Source organism: Papio anubis, chromosome 13 (genome assembly GCF_008728515.1).
Source record: "Papio anubis isolate 15944 chromosome 13, Panubis1.0, whole genome shotgun sequence".
Lineage (NCBI taxonomy): Eukaryota > Metazoa > Chordata > Mammalia > Primates > Cercopithecidae > Papio > Papio anubis.
The window spans coordinates 97,297,525-97,315,488 of NC_044988.1; the positions used below are offsets into that span (position 1 = coordinate 97,297,525).

A 17,964-nucleotide genomic window follows, 5' to 3' on the forward strand; every position below is an offset into this window, starting at 1 on the left:
GACGAGGGAACTGTGGCTGGCTTCAAGAAGCCATGGGGGCCAGATACGGTGGCTCACACCTATAATCCTGGCACTTTGGGAGGCTGAGGCGGGCGGATCACGAGGTCAAGAGATGGAGACTATCCTGGCTAACATGGTGAAACCCTGTCTACTAAAAATACAAAAATTAGCCGGGCATGGTGGCGCACACCTGTAGTCCCAGCTACTCGGGAGGCTGAGGCAGGAGAATTGCTTGAACTCAGGAGGCAGAGGTTGCAGTGAGCCGAGATAGCGCCACTGTACTCCAGCCTGGGCGACAGAGTAAGACTCCGTCTCAAAAAAAAAAAAAGCAAAGCCATGGGACCTGCCTACAGTCACAGGCCAACAAGTGGCAGGTCCAGGATTTGAACTCAGCAGTCAAGGGCCTGTGTTCAGAACCCCAGAGTGGGAGTGTGGATGGGGCCTCCTGGTGTTTGCTTTTTTGCAAACACCCTGGGGTGTGCTGCTGAGGGGCTGAGTGGCAGAGGGGAACTGGCTGAATCAAAACCTGTGCCCTGGGTCCTGCTACTGTTCAGGATGCTGCCCCTGCCACCAGGCCAGCCCAGTGGGGGCCAAGGACAAGAGCAGCCCTGTCCTGTGCCCTCACCCCACCCTGGCGTTGAATGCCACTGCCCTTCTCCCAGCCCAGCCCATCACTGGTTTCATGGTCTGATTTATTGGTGGTGAATACACAGGGGCGGGCCCAGGACAAGCAGCTTGGCTACTCCCCCTCTGCTGGCTGCCCGACCGGCAGAGGGGGCTCCATGTGGCAGGAGCTAGGCTCCCAACGCCCACTGTTCTTGCCACCCTCTGGGCTCCCAGGCTGGGCTCTGCTAGGCTCCTGTCTCCCCCGCCAGTTAGGCAAGTCCAGGTGTGGAGGCCGAAGGGATAGATCCAGGTGGCTCTGGGCTGGGCCCTCTTCCGTTCCTCAGGGGGAGGTGCTGTCAGCCTGGCTGGGCTGGCCTGGATCTGCTTCAAGTTCTCCCCTCCTGCCCAGCTCAGTTCACCAGTGCTGGATCCAGGTTCAAATGACAGGGGCTTGGGGTTTTACAACAGTGTGGCAAATGGTCTCTCTCCGCGGCCCTGGGCAGCCGTATCCCAGACCCACTGGGTTGAAGGTTCTGTGGGGTGGGGTGGAGGGACCCCAAGGTGTTCCAAGGCATTGGCCCCACTGGCAGCAGGCGTCTGAGAGGGAGGTGGGAAGGGCGGGCACGGAGAGCAGGCTCCATCCTGGGTCGAGTGGAGGACTGGCTCCCAGGGTGAGTTCACAGCGGTGCTCCCGGCTGGCGGCTGCTCAGTCTCTCCTGCTGGGCAAGCGCGGGGGGGCCGGGGCTACGCCATGCTGCTGGTGGAGCAGGGGGTGCTCTGGGTGCTCCCGATGCTGTGGTTGGTGCTGCTGCTCTCTGAGGAGGCCGGGGCAGCCACTGCCACCACGGGCTCCCGCTTGCCGGGGGAACCTGGGAGCAGGGGTGGAGGTCAGGGTCCCGGCCAGGGCTCCTCAATCCCTCAGAGGCTTCACTGGGCTCCCCCGGGTGGGTGGAGGGGCCCGGCATGCTCACTGTGGGGGCCTGGGGTACTCACGCGTGTGCGAGTAGATGTACCAGAGTGCGGCGGTGAGCAGGGCCCCGATGAGGAAGGCACCAAAGGTGATGCCCAGCACGGCGGGCAGGACGAGGCCTTTGCTTGTGCAACCTAGAGAGGGCCGGCGCCATCAGCACTGCCGCCTCTGCCCCTGCCCCCACCCTCTTGTGCTGGCCTGCGTGGGCTTTGGTGCCAGCCCTGCTCACCCTTGGACCCTTGACTTCTCTGAACCTCAGTCTCCTCTTGTAGCAAACGGGCTCATCACAGCCGGGCCTGGCATTGAGCCATGGTTGCTAGAATTATCCACCTAGAGGGCCCAGCCAGGCCTTTTGGGTCATGCCTCTGCCCCTCAAGGCTGACGGAGATGTGTTTTCAGGGAGGATGGATGGGGTAATATGAGGAAACCGAGGCTCAGGCGTGCAGAGCCTGCCCCACCTGCTGCGTGACCTTAGGTCAGCCCTGCCCCTCTCCGAAGCCTTTAGCAGGTAGACAACGGGTCAGAGCAGCTCCAAGCACCCTGCAGCTCTGCTCTTTGATTGCTCCAAGCCTCATTCCCTCCACATTCCTGACTCCTGTGTGACTACAGGCCAGGCAGTCTTCCCTTGAGCCTCTGAGGTCCAATTCTATGTCATGGGGTTATCAGCCCTGCCTTCTTGGTCCTGGGCTGGGAGTGGAGGCTCCATCCTGACCTGGGTGTGGTGGCAGAGAGGTAGGTGCCCCCATCCCTCACCCCTGCCTCTGCCGCCAGTGTCGGGACTCTTCTGCCTACTATGGGCCTGGGGTGAACTGATGGAGAGGCTAGAGGGAGCATCCTGCAGGGAGAGGCCTCAAGGAAGGCAAGGCCAGCACCCCCCCACCCCAAAGGGCCTCTGTCCCACCCAGGAGGCTCCATCCTCCCAGCAACGGTGGGGATGGAGTGGAGCCATGAGTAGGGGCAGAGGCCTAGACTCCCACGCCACAGGATGGTCCCGGGCAAGGGCTCTCCATCTGCAAAGTGCAGGCTCTGGCCCCTGTTCTAGGCTGCTGTGACTCTGGGAAGCCCTCCTCCTGCCCCTTCTGGGCCGCTTTCTCTGGGATCCCCCTTGCCATGTGCTACGTGCTATGTGCCCAGGCCGTTTCTCAGGGCTGCCCGCTGTGCCCTACTGTGACCTCAGCCACTAGAACAAACCCGACACCTGGAGGGAGCTCACCAGACAGGTCAGGGCTGATGACGTTCAAGCGCGTGAAGACAGTCCTACGGACTTCCTGGAGGAGGAAGAGAGAGCAGTATGTGGCACAGCCTTTGGGAGGCGGCTTCCAGGTTTACTCCCTGGCTCTGTGACCCCAGCCCACTCTAGAACCTTGGCTTAGAATCCCATCTCCACCGCTTCGTAGCTGGATGCCTCTGGGTGAGTCCTGGAAGATCTGTGCTGTGGGAGGGTGCCTGATGGACAATCCCTGGCTGCTGCTGACATGTTTCCTGTGAGTTCCTGGAGGCCTTGATGCCTGGGAGCACTGCAGGAACACTGTGGGAGCACTATGCATCCCTCACCCTCGTGAACACTTTGGAGCTATGAGCCAGGTCAGCCCAGAGCCCCAGGCTCACTGTGGCTGGAGGGAGAGGCCCACTTAGGTGAGCCTCGAAGGCTTCCCTAGCTTCATATGACCAGAGAAGTTTGTAATCCTGGAGGCCTGTCTGTGTAAGGGCCTGGGGGTGACTCTGGGGGCATCCAGGACAGATTGCCTGAGAGTGGGGGTCACCAGATGGTGAAGTGTTGTGACTGGCAAATACAGAAAGCCAGGAGTGTGTGTCCTTTGTCTGCCTCTTCCCTCGGGTCTCCTGTTCTTTGAGATTACACTGGTGACCATACTACATGGATGTGTGGGTGGCTAGATTCCTGGGTGGGATGGTGGGATGGTGGGAAGATGGTGGATGCCTGGCTGGGATGGCAGGTGGGTGGGAGGGTGGATGGATGGATGGACAGACGGGTGAATAAGTGGAAGGATAGATGATGGATAGATGGACAGTTGCAGCTGCATAGTCTGGCAGCTGCATAGTCTGCCAGTGCCCAAGACATGGCAATCCCACCAGAAAGCTCTCGGGTGGCAGAAAGTGCTGCTGGCAGCCAGACTGCCAGGTGACATGCCTGACTAAGGCTCTGCCCCTCACCAGCTGGCCCCACATCCCTGTGGGCTACCATGTCCTTTCCTGCAAACCACAGACCTGGAAGCTCCCACTTGAAGCTGGGGCCGGCCCAGGCTCCACTCACCTGGTCTTGGGACCCGGTCTTGGGACGCAGGGCTATAGTGCAGCTGAGGGTGCCGGTTTTGGGTATGGGTACTGTGTAGAAGTGGAGGAGGAAGCTGAAGCGCGGGTTACCCTCGGGGCTTGGGGACAGCAGGCTCACACAGTTGCCCTTGGCCGCCCGGCCCTGGATGAGTTCCATGGTGCCTCCCTCAGGCCCCAAGTCCAGGTGGCAGCTGTCTAGCTGGAGCAGGAACTCGGGAATGGATGGGGACACTCTGACCTGCATGGGTAGGTAGGGCCACGCGGCATGGGCAGCTGCTCTTCACCCCACCCCACCTGCTGCCTTGAAATATCGGCTAGAATGAAGAGTTCCCACCCCGAGTCCTCACGGTGGAAGGAAAGGCATGGACCTGTCTGGGTCAGAGGAGGACAAGGCCACATCCTTGTCAGCATCCCTGAGCAATGCCTTCTCTCTCTCCCTCTCCCACGCACCCAGGCCGTCTCCCTCCTGACTCTGCGATTCTCATCTCCTCTGGAGTCATGGTGGGAAGAAAGGCGGAGAGGAAGTTGCAGGAGCTGGGAGGCCCGAGGGGTGACAGGCATGCCAGGTACCTGCACAAAGCTCTGCTGCCCCGGCTCGATGGTGTTGGAGGCCTGGAGGAAGTGTGGGCTGAGGTAGAGGCCCAGCTGGAAAGAGAGGCTGTCCATGTTGAGGCAGTGCACCTTTTTCTGGGGGAGGACGGGAGGGAGACTTGGTCAGTCCAGCGGCACCAGCCAGGAGGGCGAGGGGTGTGGGGAGGAACAGACGTCATGGTCCTGTGGAGTTGCCTGACTCTCTCATCCTTTTTTTTTTTTTTTGAGACGGAGTCTCGCTCTGTGGTCCAGGCTGGAGTGCAGTGGCCGGATCTCAGCTCACTGCAAGCTCCGCCTCCCAGGTTCACGCCATTCTCCTGCCTCAGCCTCCCGAGTAGCTGGGACTACAGGTGCCCACCACCTCGCCTGGCTAGTTTTTTGTACTTTTTAGTAGTGACGGGGTTTCACCGTGTTAGCCAGGATGGTCTCGATCTCCTGACCTCGTGATCCACCCGTTTCGGCCTCCCAAAGTGCTGGGATTACAGGCTTGAGCCACCGCGCCCGGCCCTTTTTTTTAAAACTAATATTTATCAAGGAGGCACCAGGTGCCAGGCTGTGTGAAGAGCTTCCACACGGCACCTCACTGGCTGCCCAGAGGCACCCTGTGGCGCAGAGTCCTTTCTTAGGCCACCTTTGGGCCCGGAAAACTAAAGTGACTTGCCCAAGGCCACACAGCCAGTATGTGCTAAGACCTCTGACTTGAGAGACTGAGAGTGTCACCCTCAGCAGTCCTGCTCCGCTCATACGGAAGGGGAGACCGAGGCATGCCAGACACATGGCTTGCCAGGAGTTTCCTGAAGCCTACTCCCTCCCAAGCCAGGAAGAGGCCCCGGCCCAGCAGCAGCCCCTGGGCCAGGTGGGTTAGCACGTGACTGTCCATCTTACCCGCTGTGGTGATGAGCTCGACAGGATATTGACCACCACCTGCGAGGACAAAGCCAGGGAGCTGGTCAGAGCCAGAAAGGACCCCAGAGGGTATCCCACCCCAATACACCCATTTTGCAGATGGGGAGACTGAGCCAACCAGTGGCCAAGCTTGTCTTATGTTCTGAGCCTCTGCACCCTGCTCTCCCAAACACACCTCCGCCTTGGGGGAATCAGGGAGGCACTTGAGGGGGCACCAACCAGGCTGGTCCCGATACCTTCCTGGCCCCAGCTCTTACCTCATTGCTGATCATATTTGCCGTCACTTCCATGCCACAGCTGGAGTAAGCGCTGTGCAGGACAAACTGGTCACCCCTGTCCTCGGCCTGACAGCTGGGGTCCCAGAGGGTCAGGCCCATGATGGTGCACTTCAAATGCTGGGTTGGGGGAGAGGGGCACCGTCAGGAGGCACTGGGGTCTCTGTGGCCTGCCACACCCCAGCACCAAGGACTGACCACAACCCAGGGCTCCCAAGTCACAGCCATTCCCCTGCTCTGCTCCCTCTTCATTTTTGTTAGATGTCATCATCCTACACCACTTAAAATTTCTTTTTTTTTTTTTTTGAGACGGAGTCTCACTCTTGTTGCCCAGGCTGGAGTGCAGTGGCTCAATCTTGGCTTACTGCAACCTCCACCTCCTGGGTTCAAGCGATTCTCTTGCCTTGGCCTTCTGAGTTGCTGGGATTACAGGTGCGTGCCACCATGCCCAGTTAATTTTTTGTATTTTTAGTAGATAGGATTTCACCATGTTGGCCAGGCTGGTCTTGAACTCCTGACCTCAGGTGATCCACCTGCCTCAACTTCCCAGTGCAGGTATTACAGGCGTGAGCCACCGTACCCGGCAATTTTTTGTATTTTTAGTAGAGACGAGGTTTCACCATGCTGGCCAGGCTGGTCTTGAACTCCTGACCTCAGGCAATCCACCCACCTTGGCCTCCCAAAGTGCTGGGATTACAGGTGTGAGCCACCATGCCTGGCCCACTTAAGACTCCTTGAACTTGCACACTTTTGCACTAAGCCTTGTCCTAAGCAATAATAGCTGTTGGATCATAAATTTTCTTCTTCTTCTTTTTTTTTTTTTTTTTTTTGAGACGGAGTCTTGCCCTGTCGCCTAAGCTGGAGTGCAGTGGCGCGATCTTGGCTCACTGCAAACTCTGCCTCCCAGGGTCACATCTTTCTCCTGTCTCAGCCTCCCGTGTAGCTGGGACTACAGGCGTGTGCCACCATGCCCGGCTAATTTTTTGTAGTTTTAGTAGAGACGGGGTTTCACCGTGTTAGCCAGGATGGTCTCGATCTCCTGACCTCATGATCCACCCGCCTCGGCCTCCGAAAGTGCTGGGATTACAGGCGTGAGCCACCACACCCGGCCACATTTTCTTATATCTATAAAATTAAATATAGAACTATTAAAATTAAAAAATATTCCTTCAAGTTCCACATATAATTATCACTCACAGCCCCAAGGGCATACAAACCCTACAAGCACAGTCCAGTCTCAGGCCTGGGGTGGGGCAAGTGTTCCTGTGAAGAGCCAGATAGTAAATACCATCATGCAGCACAGGACGATGTTTTGGTCGGCGATGGACTGCGTATATGATGGTGGTCCCTGGTTCCACAAAATTATAACGAAGCTGAAAAATTTCTATTGCCTAGTGTTTGTGGTGATGCTGATGTAAGCAAACTTATTGCACTGCCAGTCATATAAAAGTCTAGCACAGGCTGAGCGTGGTGGCTCACACCTGTAATCCCAGCACTTTGGGAGGCGGAGGCGGGCAGATCACGTGAGGCCAGAAGTTCGAGACCTGCCTGGCCAACACAGTGAAACCTGACTCTACTAAAATTATAAAAATTAGCTGGGTGTGGTGGCACACACCCATAGTCCTAGCTACTGGGAAGGCTGAAGCACAAGAATTGCTTGAATCGAGGAGGAGGCTGCAGTAAGCCAAGATCGCATCACTGCACTCCAGCCTGGGTGATGGAGCAAGACCTTGTCTCTAAAACAAGAAAAAGAAGGCCGGGTGCAGTGGCTTACGCCTGTAATCCCAGCACTTTGGGAGGCTGAGGTAGGCAGATCACCTGAGGTCAGAAGTTCGAGACCAGCCTGGCCATTATGGTGAAACCCTGTTTCTACTAAAAATACAAAAAAGTAGCCAGGCTACTGGCCAGGCACGTGACTCACACTAGTAAGCCCAGCACTTTAGGAGGCCGAGGTGGGCAGATCACAAGGTCAGGAGTTCGAGACCAGCCTGGCCAACATAGTGAAACCCTGACTCTGCTAAAAAATACAAAAAATAAGCCAAGTGTGGTGGTGGGTGCCTGTAATCTCAGCTAGCTACTCGGGAGGCTGAGGCAGGAGAATTGCTTGAACCCGGGAGGCGGATGTTGCAGTGAGCCAAGATTGTGCCACTGCACTCCAGCCCGGTCAACAGTGTGAGACTGTCTAAAAAAAAAAAAAAAGTAGCCAGGCGTGGTAGTATTCCCAACTACTTGGGAGGCTGAGGCAGGAGAATCACTTGAATCCGGGAGGTGGAGGTTGCAGTGAGCCTTGACGGCACCACTGAACTCCAGCCTGGGCAACAAAGCAAGTCTCTAACTCAAAAAAAAAAAAAAAAAAAAAAATGGAGAGAAAGAAAAGAAAAACCACTGTAGCCAAAATTGAAAGAACAGCAGCAAATCAAGGGAAGTGGTGGCCAAAGGGGCAACCTTTTTTTCTTTTTTTTTTTTTTTGAGAGTGGCATGACCTCGGCTCACTGCAAGCTCCGCCTCCCAGGTTTACGCTATTCTCCTGCCTCAGCCTCCCGAGTAGCTGGGACTACAGGCGCCCGCCACCTCGCCTAGCTAGTTTTTTGTATTTTTAGTAGAGATGGGGTTTCATCGTGTCAGCCGAGATGGTCTCAATCTCCTGACCTCATGATCCGTCTACCTCGGCCTCCCAAAGTGCTGGGATTACAGGCGTGAGCCACTGCGCCCGGCCCCCCTTTTTTTTTTCTTTAAAACTTACAAAAATCATCAAGAAAAATACCAAAGCCTCAGCGATAAAGAGACTGAGGTCCTCATCACTCACATGGAGCCATGCCCACACTCACTACTACCCAGAGAATTATAACTAAACAAGAATGGAATGAGATGTGCCACTTCCCACAATGGCAAAGGTTTTTCTTTTCTTTTTTTGAATTACAGTCTGGAGAGAGCGAAGAGGTTGAGGTGCTCTCGTAAATCAGAAGTGAAAATTCAAATCATCTTTGGGAAAGTGGGTTGGCAACATGTATTGGAACTTCAGCCGGGCGCGGTGGCTCAAGCCTGTAATCCCAGCACTTTGGGAGGCCGAGACGGGTGGATCACGAGGTCAGGAGATCAAGACCATCCTGGCTAACACGGTGAAACCCTGTCTCTCAAAAATACAAAAACTGGGCCATGTGGCCTGCCTGTAATCCCAGCACTTTGGGAGGCCGAGACGGGCTGGATCAAGGAGGCCGTGATCGAGACCATACTACAAATACAGTGAAACCCCGGGCCTCTACTAAAATTCAAAAAACTTAGGCCGGGCGAAAGGTGGCAGGCTTGTAAACTCCAGCTACTCGAGCTGAGGCAGGAGAATGGCGGTGAAACCCGGGAGGCGGAGCCTCTGCAGTGAGCTGAGATCCCGCCACTGCACCCAGAAGCCTGGGCGACAGAGCTTGGTGACTCATTCCCAAAAAAAAATAAAATAAAATAAAAAAAAATAAAAATAGTGCACGAAATAAATCCAGTCAAGAGAGCATTGGTCCCATACTGAGATGCCCAGGCAGTGAGATTACAAACCAGGAGGCGGAGGCCAGGCAGTGAGGCCCATTTACTGCACTCCAGCCCACATAGAGCCAGACTACCAAAAAAAAAAAAAAAAAGAAACTTCATTCCTTTTGACCCAGTAATTCCACTAGGAAATCTATCCTAAGAAAATAATCCTATATAAAGAAATGTTTCATGTACAATGACATTTTTTGCATATTTATAATACTGCAGAATTGGAAACAACCTAAATGTGTAACAAGGGAAGAGGAGTTAATAATAGCATGTCAATATGATGGAATAATATGTACTTATTAAACATGATATTAGGTACAGGTGTCAAAGCTCTAAAAATACATTAAGTGAAATAGCAAAAGACAAATGAACACATCCCTTATGATTACATCAATATAAGAAATACACAGACAAAACACTCCAGGAAGCACACCAAAATGTTGGCAGCCATTGTCGTTGGGTCAGAAGGTTAAGATTTTCTACTTTTCACATATTTTTTAAAGCATGTTTTTTGTTTGTTTGTTTGTTTGTTTGAAATGGAGTCTCGCCCTGTCGCCCAGGGTGGAGTGCAGTGGCGCAATCTCAGCTTGCTGCAATTTCCCTCTTCTGGGTTCAAGCGATTCTCCTGCCTCAGCCTCCCACGTAGCTGGGACTACAGGCATGCACCACCATGCCCGGCTAATTTTTTCTATTTTAGTAGAGACGGGGTTTCACTGTGTTGCCCAGGCTGGTCCCGAACTCCTGAACTCCGGTAATCTGCCTGCCTTGGCCTCCCAAAGTGCTAGGGTTGCAGGCGTGAGCCACTGTGCCTGGCCAGCATGTGTTATTTTATTTTATTTTATTTTGAGACGGAGTCTCGCTCTGTCACCCAGGCTGGAGTGCAGTGGCGCTATCTTGGCTCACTGTAAGCTCCGCCTCCCGGGTTCAGGCCATTCTCCTGCCTCAGCCTCCCGAGTAGCTGGGACTACAGGCATCTGCCACCATGCCTGGCTAATTTTTTGTATTCATCCTGTGTTATTTTTATAACAAATATATTTGTCAACCAGGCAAAGATAACATTGTGTAGGGTTTTTTTTTTTTTTTCCCCCAAGACAGAGTCTCATTCTGTTGCTCAGGCTGGAGTGTAGTGGTGTGATCTCGGCTCACTGCAGCCTCTATCTCCTGGGTTCAAGCGGTTCTTGTGCCTTAGCCTCCCAAGCAGCTGGGACTACAGGTGTGTTCCATCACCCCTGGCTAATTTTTGTATTTTAATAAAGACAGGGTTTCACCATGTTGGCCAGGCTGGTCTCGAACTCCTGACCTCAAGTGATCTGCCCAACTTGGCCTCCCAAAGTGCTGAGATTACAGGCGTGAACCACCCTGCCCGGCCTGTGTAGGCATTCTGCTAAGTGACCACCCAGCTCAGGGAGCATTTAAGATTAATAATGACAACTACCTAGTGCTGGCATTATTTACTAAGCACTTACTATGTACCACATCTGACTGTGCCACGTGATCGGCCTGTCAGACCTCCTTTAATTCTCATCATGTGGTAGGTACCATTGTCAATCCCATTATACAAGTGGGAAAACAAAGGCTTGCAGAGGGATGTTACTTGCCCCCCTGCCTGGGCTAGGACCCCAAGAGTCTTGGGCTAGGGTAGGAACCAGATGTCCATGTCATCCTGAGCCAGAGGGGCAGGAGTTCCCTTACCGCAACAAGCTCTTTCTTTAGTACCAGGGTCATGGCGTCATTGGCACACTTTGTCTGGATCAGGGACATGAGCAGCTCTGGGCTGCAAGTGTCCTTGGGAGGAGTGGTCTGGATCGGTGCGGGTGAGGTCTGCAGCCTACCACCTGTGGGGAAGCAGAGGCAGGCCAGGTGGATGGTCACTGGGTGCCTGCACCAGGCTCTTTTTTTTTTTTTTTTTTTGAGACGGAGTTTTGCTCTGTTACCCAGGCTGGAGTGCAGTGGCACGATCTCGATCTCGGCTCACTGCAACCTCCGCCTCCTGGTTTCAAGTGACTCTCAGGCTGTTCTGATTAGCTATTCCCATTGTTCCCCCATGCAGATGAGAAAAATGAGGCTGAGAGAGGCTAATGTACCTTGCCCAAGCTCACACAGAGGGGCTTCACCAACAGTGTGGCCACTGATCCAAGGGAGGGGAAGGGAAGGGAGGGGCAGGGGGAGGGTGCTCACCACAGCTAGGGGCATGAAGTGAGACAACGCTGGCCAGCGGTAGCTCCACGAAGGATGCCACAACGCTGGCATTGAGCATCCGGGCCTCCCCCAGCAGGCCTTGGGGTGTGTCTGGGAGCTTGAAGCCACGAATGTTCTTCTCTGGAAAGATCTTGAAGGAGTATTCTCCAGTGGTCTAATGGTGGGGAAAGAGGCAGAGCAGGGGACCATGGACACAGTCTGTGCCACAGCAGGCTAGCCAGGGTTATGCCAGGCCTCGGTCCTGCTGTGTCCCCACTCCTGCTGTGTCCTCTGCCTGACCCCTCGCTTCACCTATGGACATAGGTGATTTGTCCTTCAACTCAGCTCAGGGGTTCACCTCTCCAGGAAACGTGCCTGATCCAGAGGTTGGGAGTTTGGGTTTTATGTCCCGGGAGCTGCGCAAAACTCACCCAGATCTGTATGTTGTGGTTGGCGTCGATGAGCCAGGACACGTAGGGGGGACCCTGCAGGATGAGGACGGCATCGGGATCCCCAGACGCGCAGCTCAGTTCCACCTTCACCGTCACCGTCCGGGGCCTGCGGGGAGACAGATGCGGATGGAACGCTGAAGCGGACAGGACAGGCGGGGAGCGAGACCTGGCGTCGGATGGGCGGCGGCTGCACTCTTACCTGGCCAGGTATGGGTCTATGGGATAGGGATGGGACTGGGGCCAGGCTTGTGCCTAAAGGGGAGGGGCTCATAGGGGGCGGGGCCTAGAGTAGGAGAATGGCTGTGGTCTCACGGGGCTGCGGCGGGGCTGGGGCTGGGACCCGGGAGGGGCTTCATAAGGGACGGGAGCGGGGAGACGGGGAGCCGTGGGGAGGGGGGTAGTCGTCTCTCGGGGGTGGGGCCTAGTGTCAGGGTGGGGCGAGACCCTTACCCGGCCGAGTGGCCCGGCAGGACCCTCAGGATGTGCGCCTCCTTGTGGCCGGCCACACCTTCCAAGCGGCAGCCCCGGACCAAGGCTGGGGTACGTGGCCGCCACTCGAGCGTGCGGCCCATGTCCTGGCTGGCTTCCAGCATGCAGAAGGACAGTGAGCCCTGGGCTGCGGAGACACGCGCACCTCAGTGCCTTCCCCCAGCAGCCCTGCACCTAACAGAGCCTCACCCTCACCCACAGCCAAAGGTAGCGGTGGTGGGGCAGGCAGGACGGTGCGGCAGAGGTGGAGAGGCGTCAAAGGACCCAGGTTCGAACATCCCTTCCACACTTACCTGCCAAGTGACCCTCTGCAAGTCCCCGGGCCTCCGTTTCATCTGTCAACACAGGGTTAACATAAGGGATGAGCCCATGACACATGTTAGGGTGCAGCCCCGAAACCACCCAACAAGACCTGAAATGATAGATTTATCTGTGTACATGTACATGTTTATTGTCACCTCCCTCATCACAGTATCAGCTCTAGGAGGGCAGGGCCTGAGTGTGTCCCCACAGTGTCCCCAAGTGCCTAGCATAATAGGGCTTTGGCACACAGTAGATGCACAGTAAATCATGAAAATGCCGGGGTTTTGTAGGTCAAAAACTGGCATTTCACATGTTTCGATCTGATATTTGGTGAAGGAGCCATCACTGTCTCAAGGCAGCACTGGTTTGCGGCATGTGACCTGTGGCACTTTGTGTCCCCTCTTGCACTCTTGGTGTCCAAGTCTGAGGCGTGGGCCAGAGGAGCTCAGATTCCTCTTGAGCAGTGTCATGAGCCCAGAGAGGTTGCTGGGAAAACTGACCTTGGCCCAGTCGGAGGAGGATGCTCTGGGGGTTATCCAGCTCGGCAGCAGAGGCGATGGGGCCCCTCTCAGCTGCCCACTCGAGGATCTGGGTCTTGGGGAAGGATGGCAGCTCTGTGGTGTTGACTCCCGGGGGCTCTTGGAAGGTGACCAGGTTGGGATTCTGGGGAGGCATGTGGAGGCTCAGAATGCTGTTCCTGGCCCTGTGTCCCCTCTACCCCACGTAGGAGGTCAGGAAGTAATTTGTGGAGTCAGCCCATTGGCTAAGAGAAAGACGCCAGAGCTGAGAATGCTGTCTAGTGGATCTGCAGTCAGCCCAGAACCCCCTAGCAGTCAGATCAGCCCCTTCTCCCTTTCATACCTGGGGGGCCGGATGAACACACCACCTTGTTCATCCACCTGTCCAAACATCACCCACCCCTCCAGAGCTGTTCTCATTCAACCCACATCTACACCATCATGCAGCTGTCTCTCCCTACACCCCGAGGCTCTGGATCTCCCTACACTTGGAGGGTCCACAGGGGACAACGTCTACCTCGCCCATCATTGCACAGTGCTTGACACATAATAGGCACTGAGAAATATTTGTCTGACTCTGGGCCGTGGGCCCATCACAGGATCCTGACATGCCAGCCTCACCCTGACACCTGGCCTGTGGTGAGTGCTTCCTGCTTATGGGAAGAAAGAGAGAAAGGGAGGAAAGAAGAAAGGGATGGATGAATGAATAGATGAATTAAAGACAGATATCAGTGGTCCCTGCCCTAGGGTATATTACCATTCAGAAACTACACATGCATCAAGTCATTTGAAGCAATAGAAGACAGAATTTTATTTAATAAGAAACAAAGGAGCCAGATAGATCTCCTGGTTGGACAGGGATGGGGAATCTGGGTGGCTCCAGCATCTCACTGCCTATCCTGCCAGTGCCCCTGAAGAGATGGGGGCCGGGGGTGAGGAGGAAAGCAGACAGGGAAGACCTCCTGGAGGAGTGACTCTGGAAAGCTGAAGGATTCAGAGGAAGCTGTTGGGACCACTGACTGAGCTCCTTCGTGTACAGTCTCCAGAGCCAGGGCCATTGAGCTGAATGAAGCAGCAGCAGCAGAAGGGCAAAAGGACTTCAGGTTGGATTTAAAAATATTTTTGGCCGGGCGCGGTGGCTCAAACCTGTAATCCCAGCACTTTGCGAGGCCGAGACGGGTGAATCACGAGGTCAGGAGATCGAGATCATCCTGGCTAACACAGTGAAACCCCGTCTCTACTAAAAATACAAAAACTTAGCCGGGCGAGGTGGCGGGCGCCTGTAGTCCCAGCTACTCGGGAGGCTGAGGCAGGAGAATGGCGTAAACCCAGGAGGTGGAGCTTGCAGTGAGCTGAGATCCGGCCACTGCACTCCAGCCTGGGTGACAGAGCAAGACTCCGTCTCAAAAAAATATATATATATATTTTTAATTGTTATTTTTTAGAAACGAGGGTCTCACTATGTTTCCCAGGTTGGTCTCTAACTTCTGGCCTCAAGAGACCCTCCTGGCCAGGCACAGTGGCTCATGCCTATAATCCCAGCACTTTGAGAGGCCAAGGCGGGTGGATCCCCTGAGGTCAGGAGTTCGAGACCAGCCTAGCCAACATAATATGAAACCCTGTCTCTACTAAAAATACAAAAAATTAGGCAGGTGTGGTGGCGGGTGCCTGTAATCCCAGCTATTCGGGAGGCTGAGGCAGGAGAATTGCTTGAACCCAGGAGGTGAAGGTTGCAGTGAGGCGAGATCGGGCCATTGCACTCCAGCCTGGGCAACAAGAGTGAAACTCCATCTCAAAAAAAAAAAAAGGAGACCCTCCTGCCTCAGCTTCCCAAAGTGTTGGGATTACAGATATGAGCCAGGTCGCCCGGCCCAAGCTAGATATTGAGGACTGCCAGACGGCAACAGTAGAGAAGACACCCTAGAATGACCCATCTAGAAGGAAGCAGATACCTTCTCTGCAGGAATTCAACAAGGGGGCAAAGTGATGGGCACATTGGGTGAGGAACCCAGCCTGCGGAATGGGAAAGGGCTGGGACACTGGCTTTACACAGCTGGGTTGGGAAAGGGATCTGATCCTTGGGTCATCCTCTGTAAAATGGGGATACAGCAGGGCTCGACGTCTGTTGGTCGCCTGGCACTGGGTCTGGCACCAAGGCCGCGCCTTGGCCTCTTTGTCCCCTTTGGCCACGGGCCCCAGGGAGCCCGCTCGGGAAGCTGCACGGCCCCAGGAGGAAGGCGGCGTGGCCGAGGCCAGAGCCGGCGGCTGCTGCGACCTTCCGGCTGACGAGTGCGTTTCATGTTCCTGCGTCACCCTGGGCGGCACGGACTCAGATCGGGAATGGGGAGGATCCATGACAAAGGCCACACCCCCTCTGGGACCTCCATTCCTCTTCTGGGCGCCGAGGGATGGGCTGCAAGGAGTCAAATCCTCTTGGCCCTGGTGGTTGGATTTGGCCCCCTCCCTCCTAGGACTTTCACATGCTGGCTTGGTCGTGTCTGACTGTCTCTGTGCTGTCCCTGTCACTAGTCTGGAAGCTTCTCCCCTGTCTCCCACACCCAACTTTGCTCAAGCCTGCCTCTTTCCCCCAGTGGGTATATTTCTTTTTCTGCCTCTCTCCCCTTTGCTATCTTTGCTCTCCCCCGGGCTCTCCCCTTCCTGCCCTCTGCTTTCTCTCTTGTAAACAACAGCTGCTCACATCTGGGGGCCACCTCCCAGACATGCCACATGGAGGAGGCAGTGCTGGCAAGCCACCCCACCTCCTCCAGCCCCGACCCCTGGCAGTGGTCCCAGCTCCCTGGCCTCCTGTCTCTGGTGGATGTCTCTAACACTTGCTAAAACTTGAGGCTTTTGGTTGTTTGTTTTTAACTTTTTTCCCAAATCCACAGCTGACCCGAAAACTTGAGTTTTTTAAAAAATATTTTTTTTCTCCAAAATAGGCCAAATCCATTTAGAGCAACTCTTGAATACTCAACAAAGTGTAAAGAACCAAATAAATGTTTCTCCTAATCCCACTTCCCAGCCATAACCACTGTTAACACACATTGTTAGTTTTTTTTGAGAGAGTCTCGCCAGGCTCCCTAGGCTGGAGTGCAGTGGCCTGATCTCGCTCACTGCAAGTCTGGCCCCGAGTTCACGCTTTATTCTCTCCCGCCTCAGCCTCCCAAGTAGCTGAGACTACAGGCGCCCGCCACCACGCCCGGCTAGTTTTTTGTATTTTTAGTAGAGACGGGGTTTCACCATGTTAGCCAGGATAGTCTCGATCTCCTGACCTTGTGATCCACCCGTCTCGGCCTCCCAAAGTGCTGGGATTACAGGCTTGAGCCACCGCACCCGGCCTCATTGTTAGGTTTTCTCCTGGCTCTTTTCCTCTGTCTTTAAATATTTTCAAATATACGTCACGTAACTTTTTCAAAGACAATGAAAAGATTATCTTATAAAATACTGAGTTCAGTTGTCCCACTGGACAGAGAGGCAAACTGAGACTATGCAGGGGACCAGAGTTGGCCAGGGCTGCACATCAGCCTGACTCCCACCTCTTGGTCTAGACTCTTTACTGTAGTCCTGCTGCCTTCTGGGTTCTCTCTGGTAAAGACCATTGGATTCACCAGGCAGGACCCTGGTGAATAATGTCAGGATGAAAGGGAGAAGCAGGGCCGGGCCGCTAGGGTGGGAGACCCTGGCCCACAGAGATAGACAGCAGGGACCTCCCATGGCCAGAGCCTCAGCCTGGGGTTGGAGGGAACACACTCACGTAGGCCAAGTGCAGTGGGATTCCCAGGGCCTGGAGCTGCAGGAAGACATTGCTGTTTACACTGAGGACCAGAAGCACCTCTCGGGGCTGGGTGCCATTTTGCTTGGATGCTTGGAGAGTCAGCTCCAGCTGTGACATGTCCTGGGGAACACAGAGGGGAGACGAACACAGACCAGTTAGATTTGCATAGGTTGTGTCACCCAGATAGGCAGTGATTACTTGGGTGCTTCCACTCCACTCTCCCTGCCTGCTCTGTCCACCCTCGCCTCCCAGTGCCCAGGGTAGTGCCTGGCCCTCTGACCATTCTCAGGGAATTCACAGTAAACAAATGAAGGAGGTAAGCCCAGCAAATCTCAAGAGAGGAAAAAAGTTAGGCTGGGCACAGTGGCTCACGCCTGTAATCCCAGCACTTTGGGAGGCTGAGGCAGGTGGATCACCTGAGGTCAGGAGTTCGAGACCAGCCTGTCCAACATGGTGAAACCCCATTTTTAGTAAAATACAAAAAAAATACATTTTTAGTAAAATACAAAAAATTAGCCAGGTGTGGTGGTGGACGCCTGTAATTCCAGCTACTTGGGAGGCTGAGGCAGGAGAATCTCTTGAATCCAGGAGGTGGAGGTTGCAGTGAGCCAAGAATGCGCCATTACACTCCAGCCTGGGCAACAAGAGTAAAGCTCTGTCTCAAAAAAAAAAAAAAAAAAAAAAAAAAGGATGAGCCTGAACTTCATCCATCAAGGATCAAGGTTTATTATTTCTTTTCTTTCTTTCTTTTTTTTTTTTTTTGAGACGGAGTCTCCCTGTCACCAGGCTGGCTCACTGCAACCTCTGCCTCCTGAGTTCAAGTGATCCTCCTGCCTCAGCTTCCCAAGTAGCTAGGACTACAGGTGTGTGCCAACATACCCAGATAATTTTGGTAGTTTTAGGGGTTTCACCATTTTGGCCAGGATGGTCTCGATCTCTTGACCTCGTGATCCACCCGCCTCAGCCTCCCAAAGTGCTAGGATTATAGGCATGAGCCACCGCACCTGGTAAGATTTATTATTTCTACTGAGCACCTATTATGTACTGGGCCTTAGGGAGTGTCCTGTGTGTGGAGGCAGCGATC

The 17,964-nt window shown here is 54.5% G+C and overlaps 2 protein-coding genes across 2 annotated transcripts in view; one reads left to right on the forward strand and one right to left on the reverse strand.

Moving 5' to 3' along the window:
* Positions 1-674: 674 nt before the first annotated feature.
* ENG (endoglin) overlaps positions 675-17,964 on the reverse strand; it is a 44,054-nt gene continuing 26,764 nt past the window's right edge. Inside the window, exons 3-16 of the mRNA XM_031654540.1 lie at positions 16,860-17,000; positions 13,088-13,250; positions 12,578-12,619; positions 12,246-12,411; positions 11,775-11,901; positions 11,344-11,518; positions 10,858-11,000; positions 5,623-5,760; positions 5,345-5,383; positions 4,439-4,555; positions 3,849-4,106; positions 2,790-2,844; positions 1,600-1,710; positions 675-1,475 (exon numbers count right to left, since the gene is read on the reverse strand). Of these exons, the coding sequence (XP_031510400.1) occupies positions 1,351-1,475; positions 1,600-1,710; positions 2,790-2,844; positions 3,849-4,106; positions 4,439-4,555; positions 5,345-5,383; positions 5,623-5,760; positions 10,858-11,000; positions 11,344-11,518; positions 11,775-11,901; positions 12,246-12,411; positions 12,578-12,619; positions 13,088-13,250; positions 16,860-17,000 (1,800 nt within the window). The 3' untranslated portion in view covers positions 675-1,350. The remainder of the gene's footprint in view (positions 1,476-1,599; positions 1,711-2,789; positions 2,845-3,848; positions 4,107-4,438; positions 4,556-5,344; positions 5,384-5,622; positions 5,761-10,857; positions 11,001-11,343; positions 11,519-11,774; positions 11,902-12,245; positions 12,412-12,577; positions 12,620-13,087; positions 13,251-16,859; positions 17,001-17,964) is intronic.
* LOC103878497 lies at positions 1,474-2,807 on the forward strand. Its single transcript, XM_009189119.3, is given in 5 exon segments — positions 1,474-2,497; positions 2,500-2,597; positions 2,599-2,688; positions 2,690-2,769; positions 2,771-2,807. Coding segments are annotated over 5 exon segments (573 nt in total). The 5' UTR covers positions 1,474-2,229.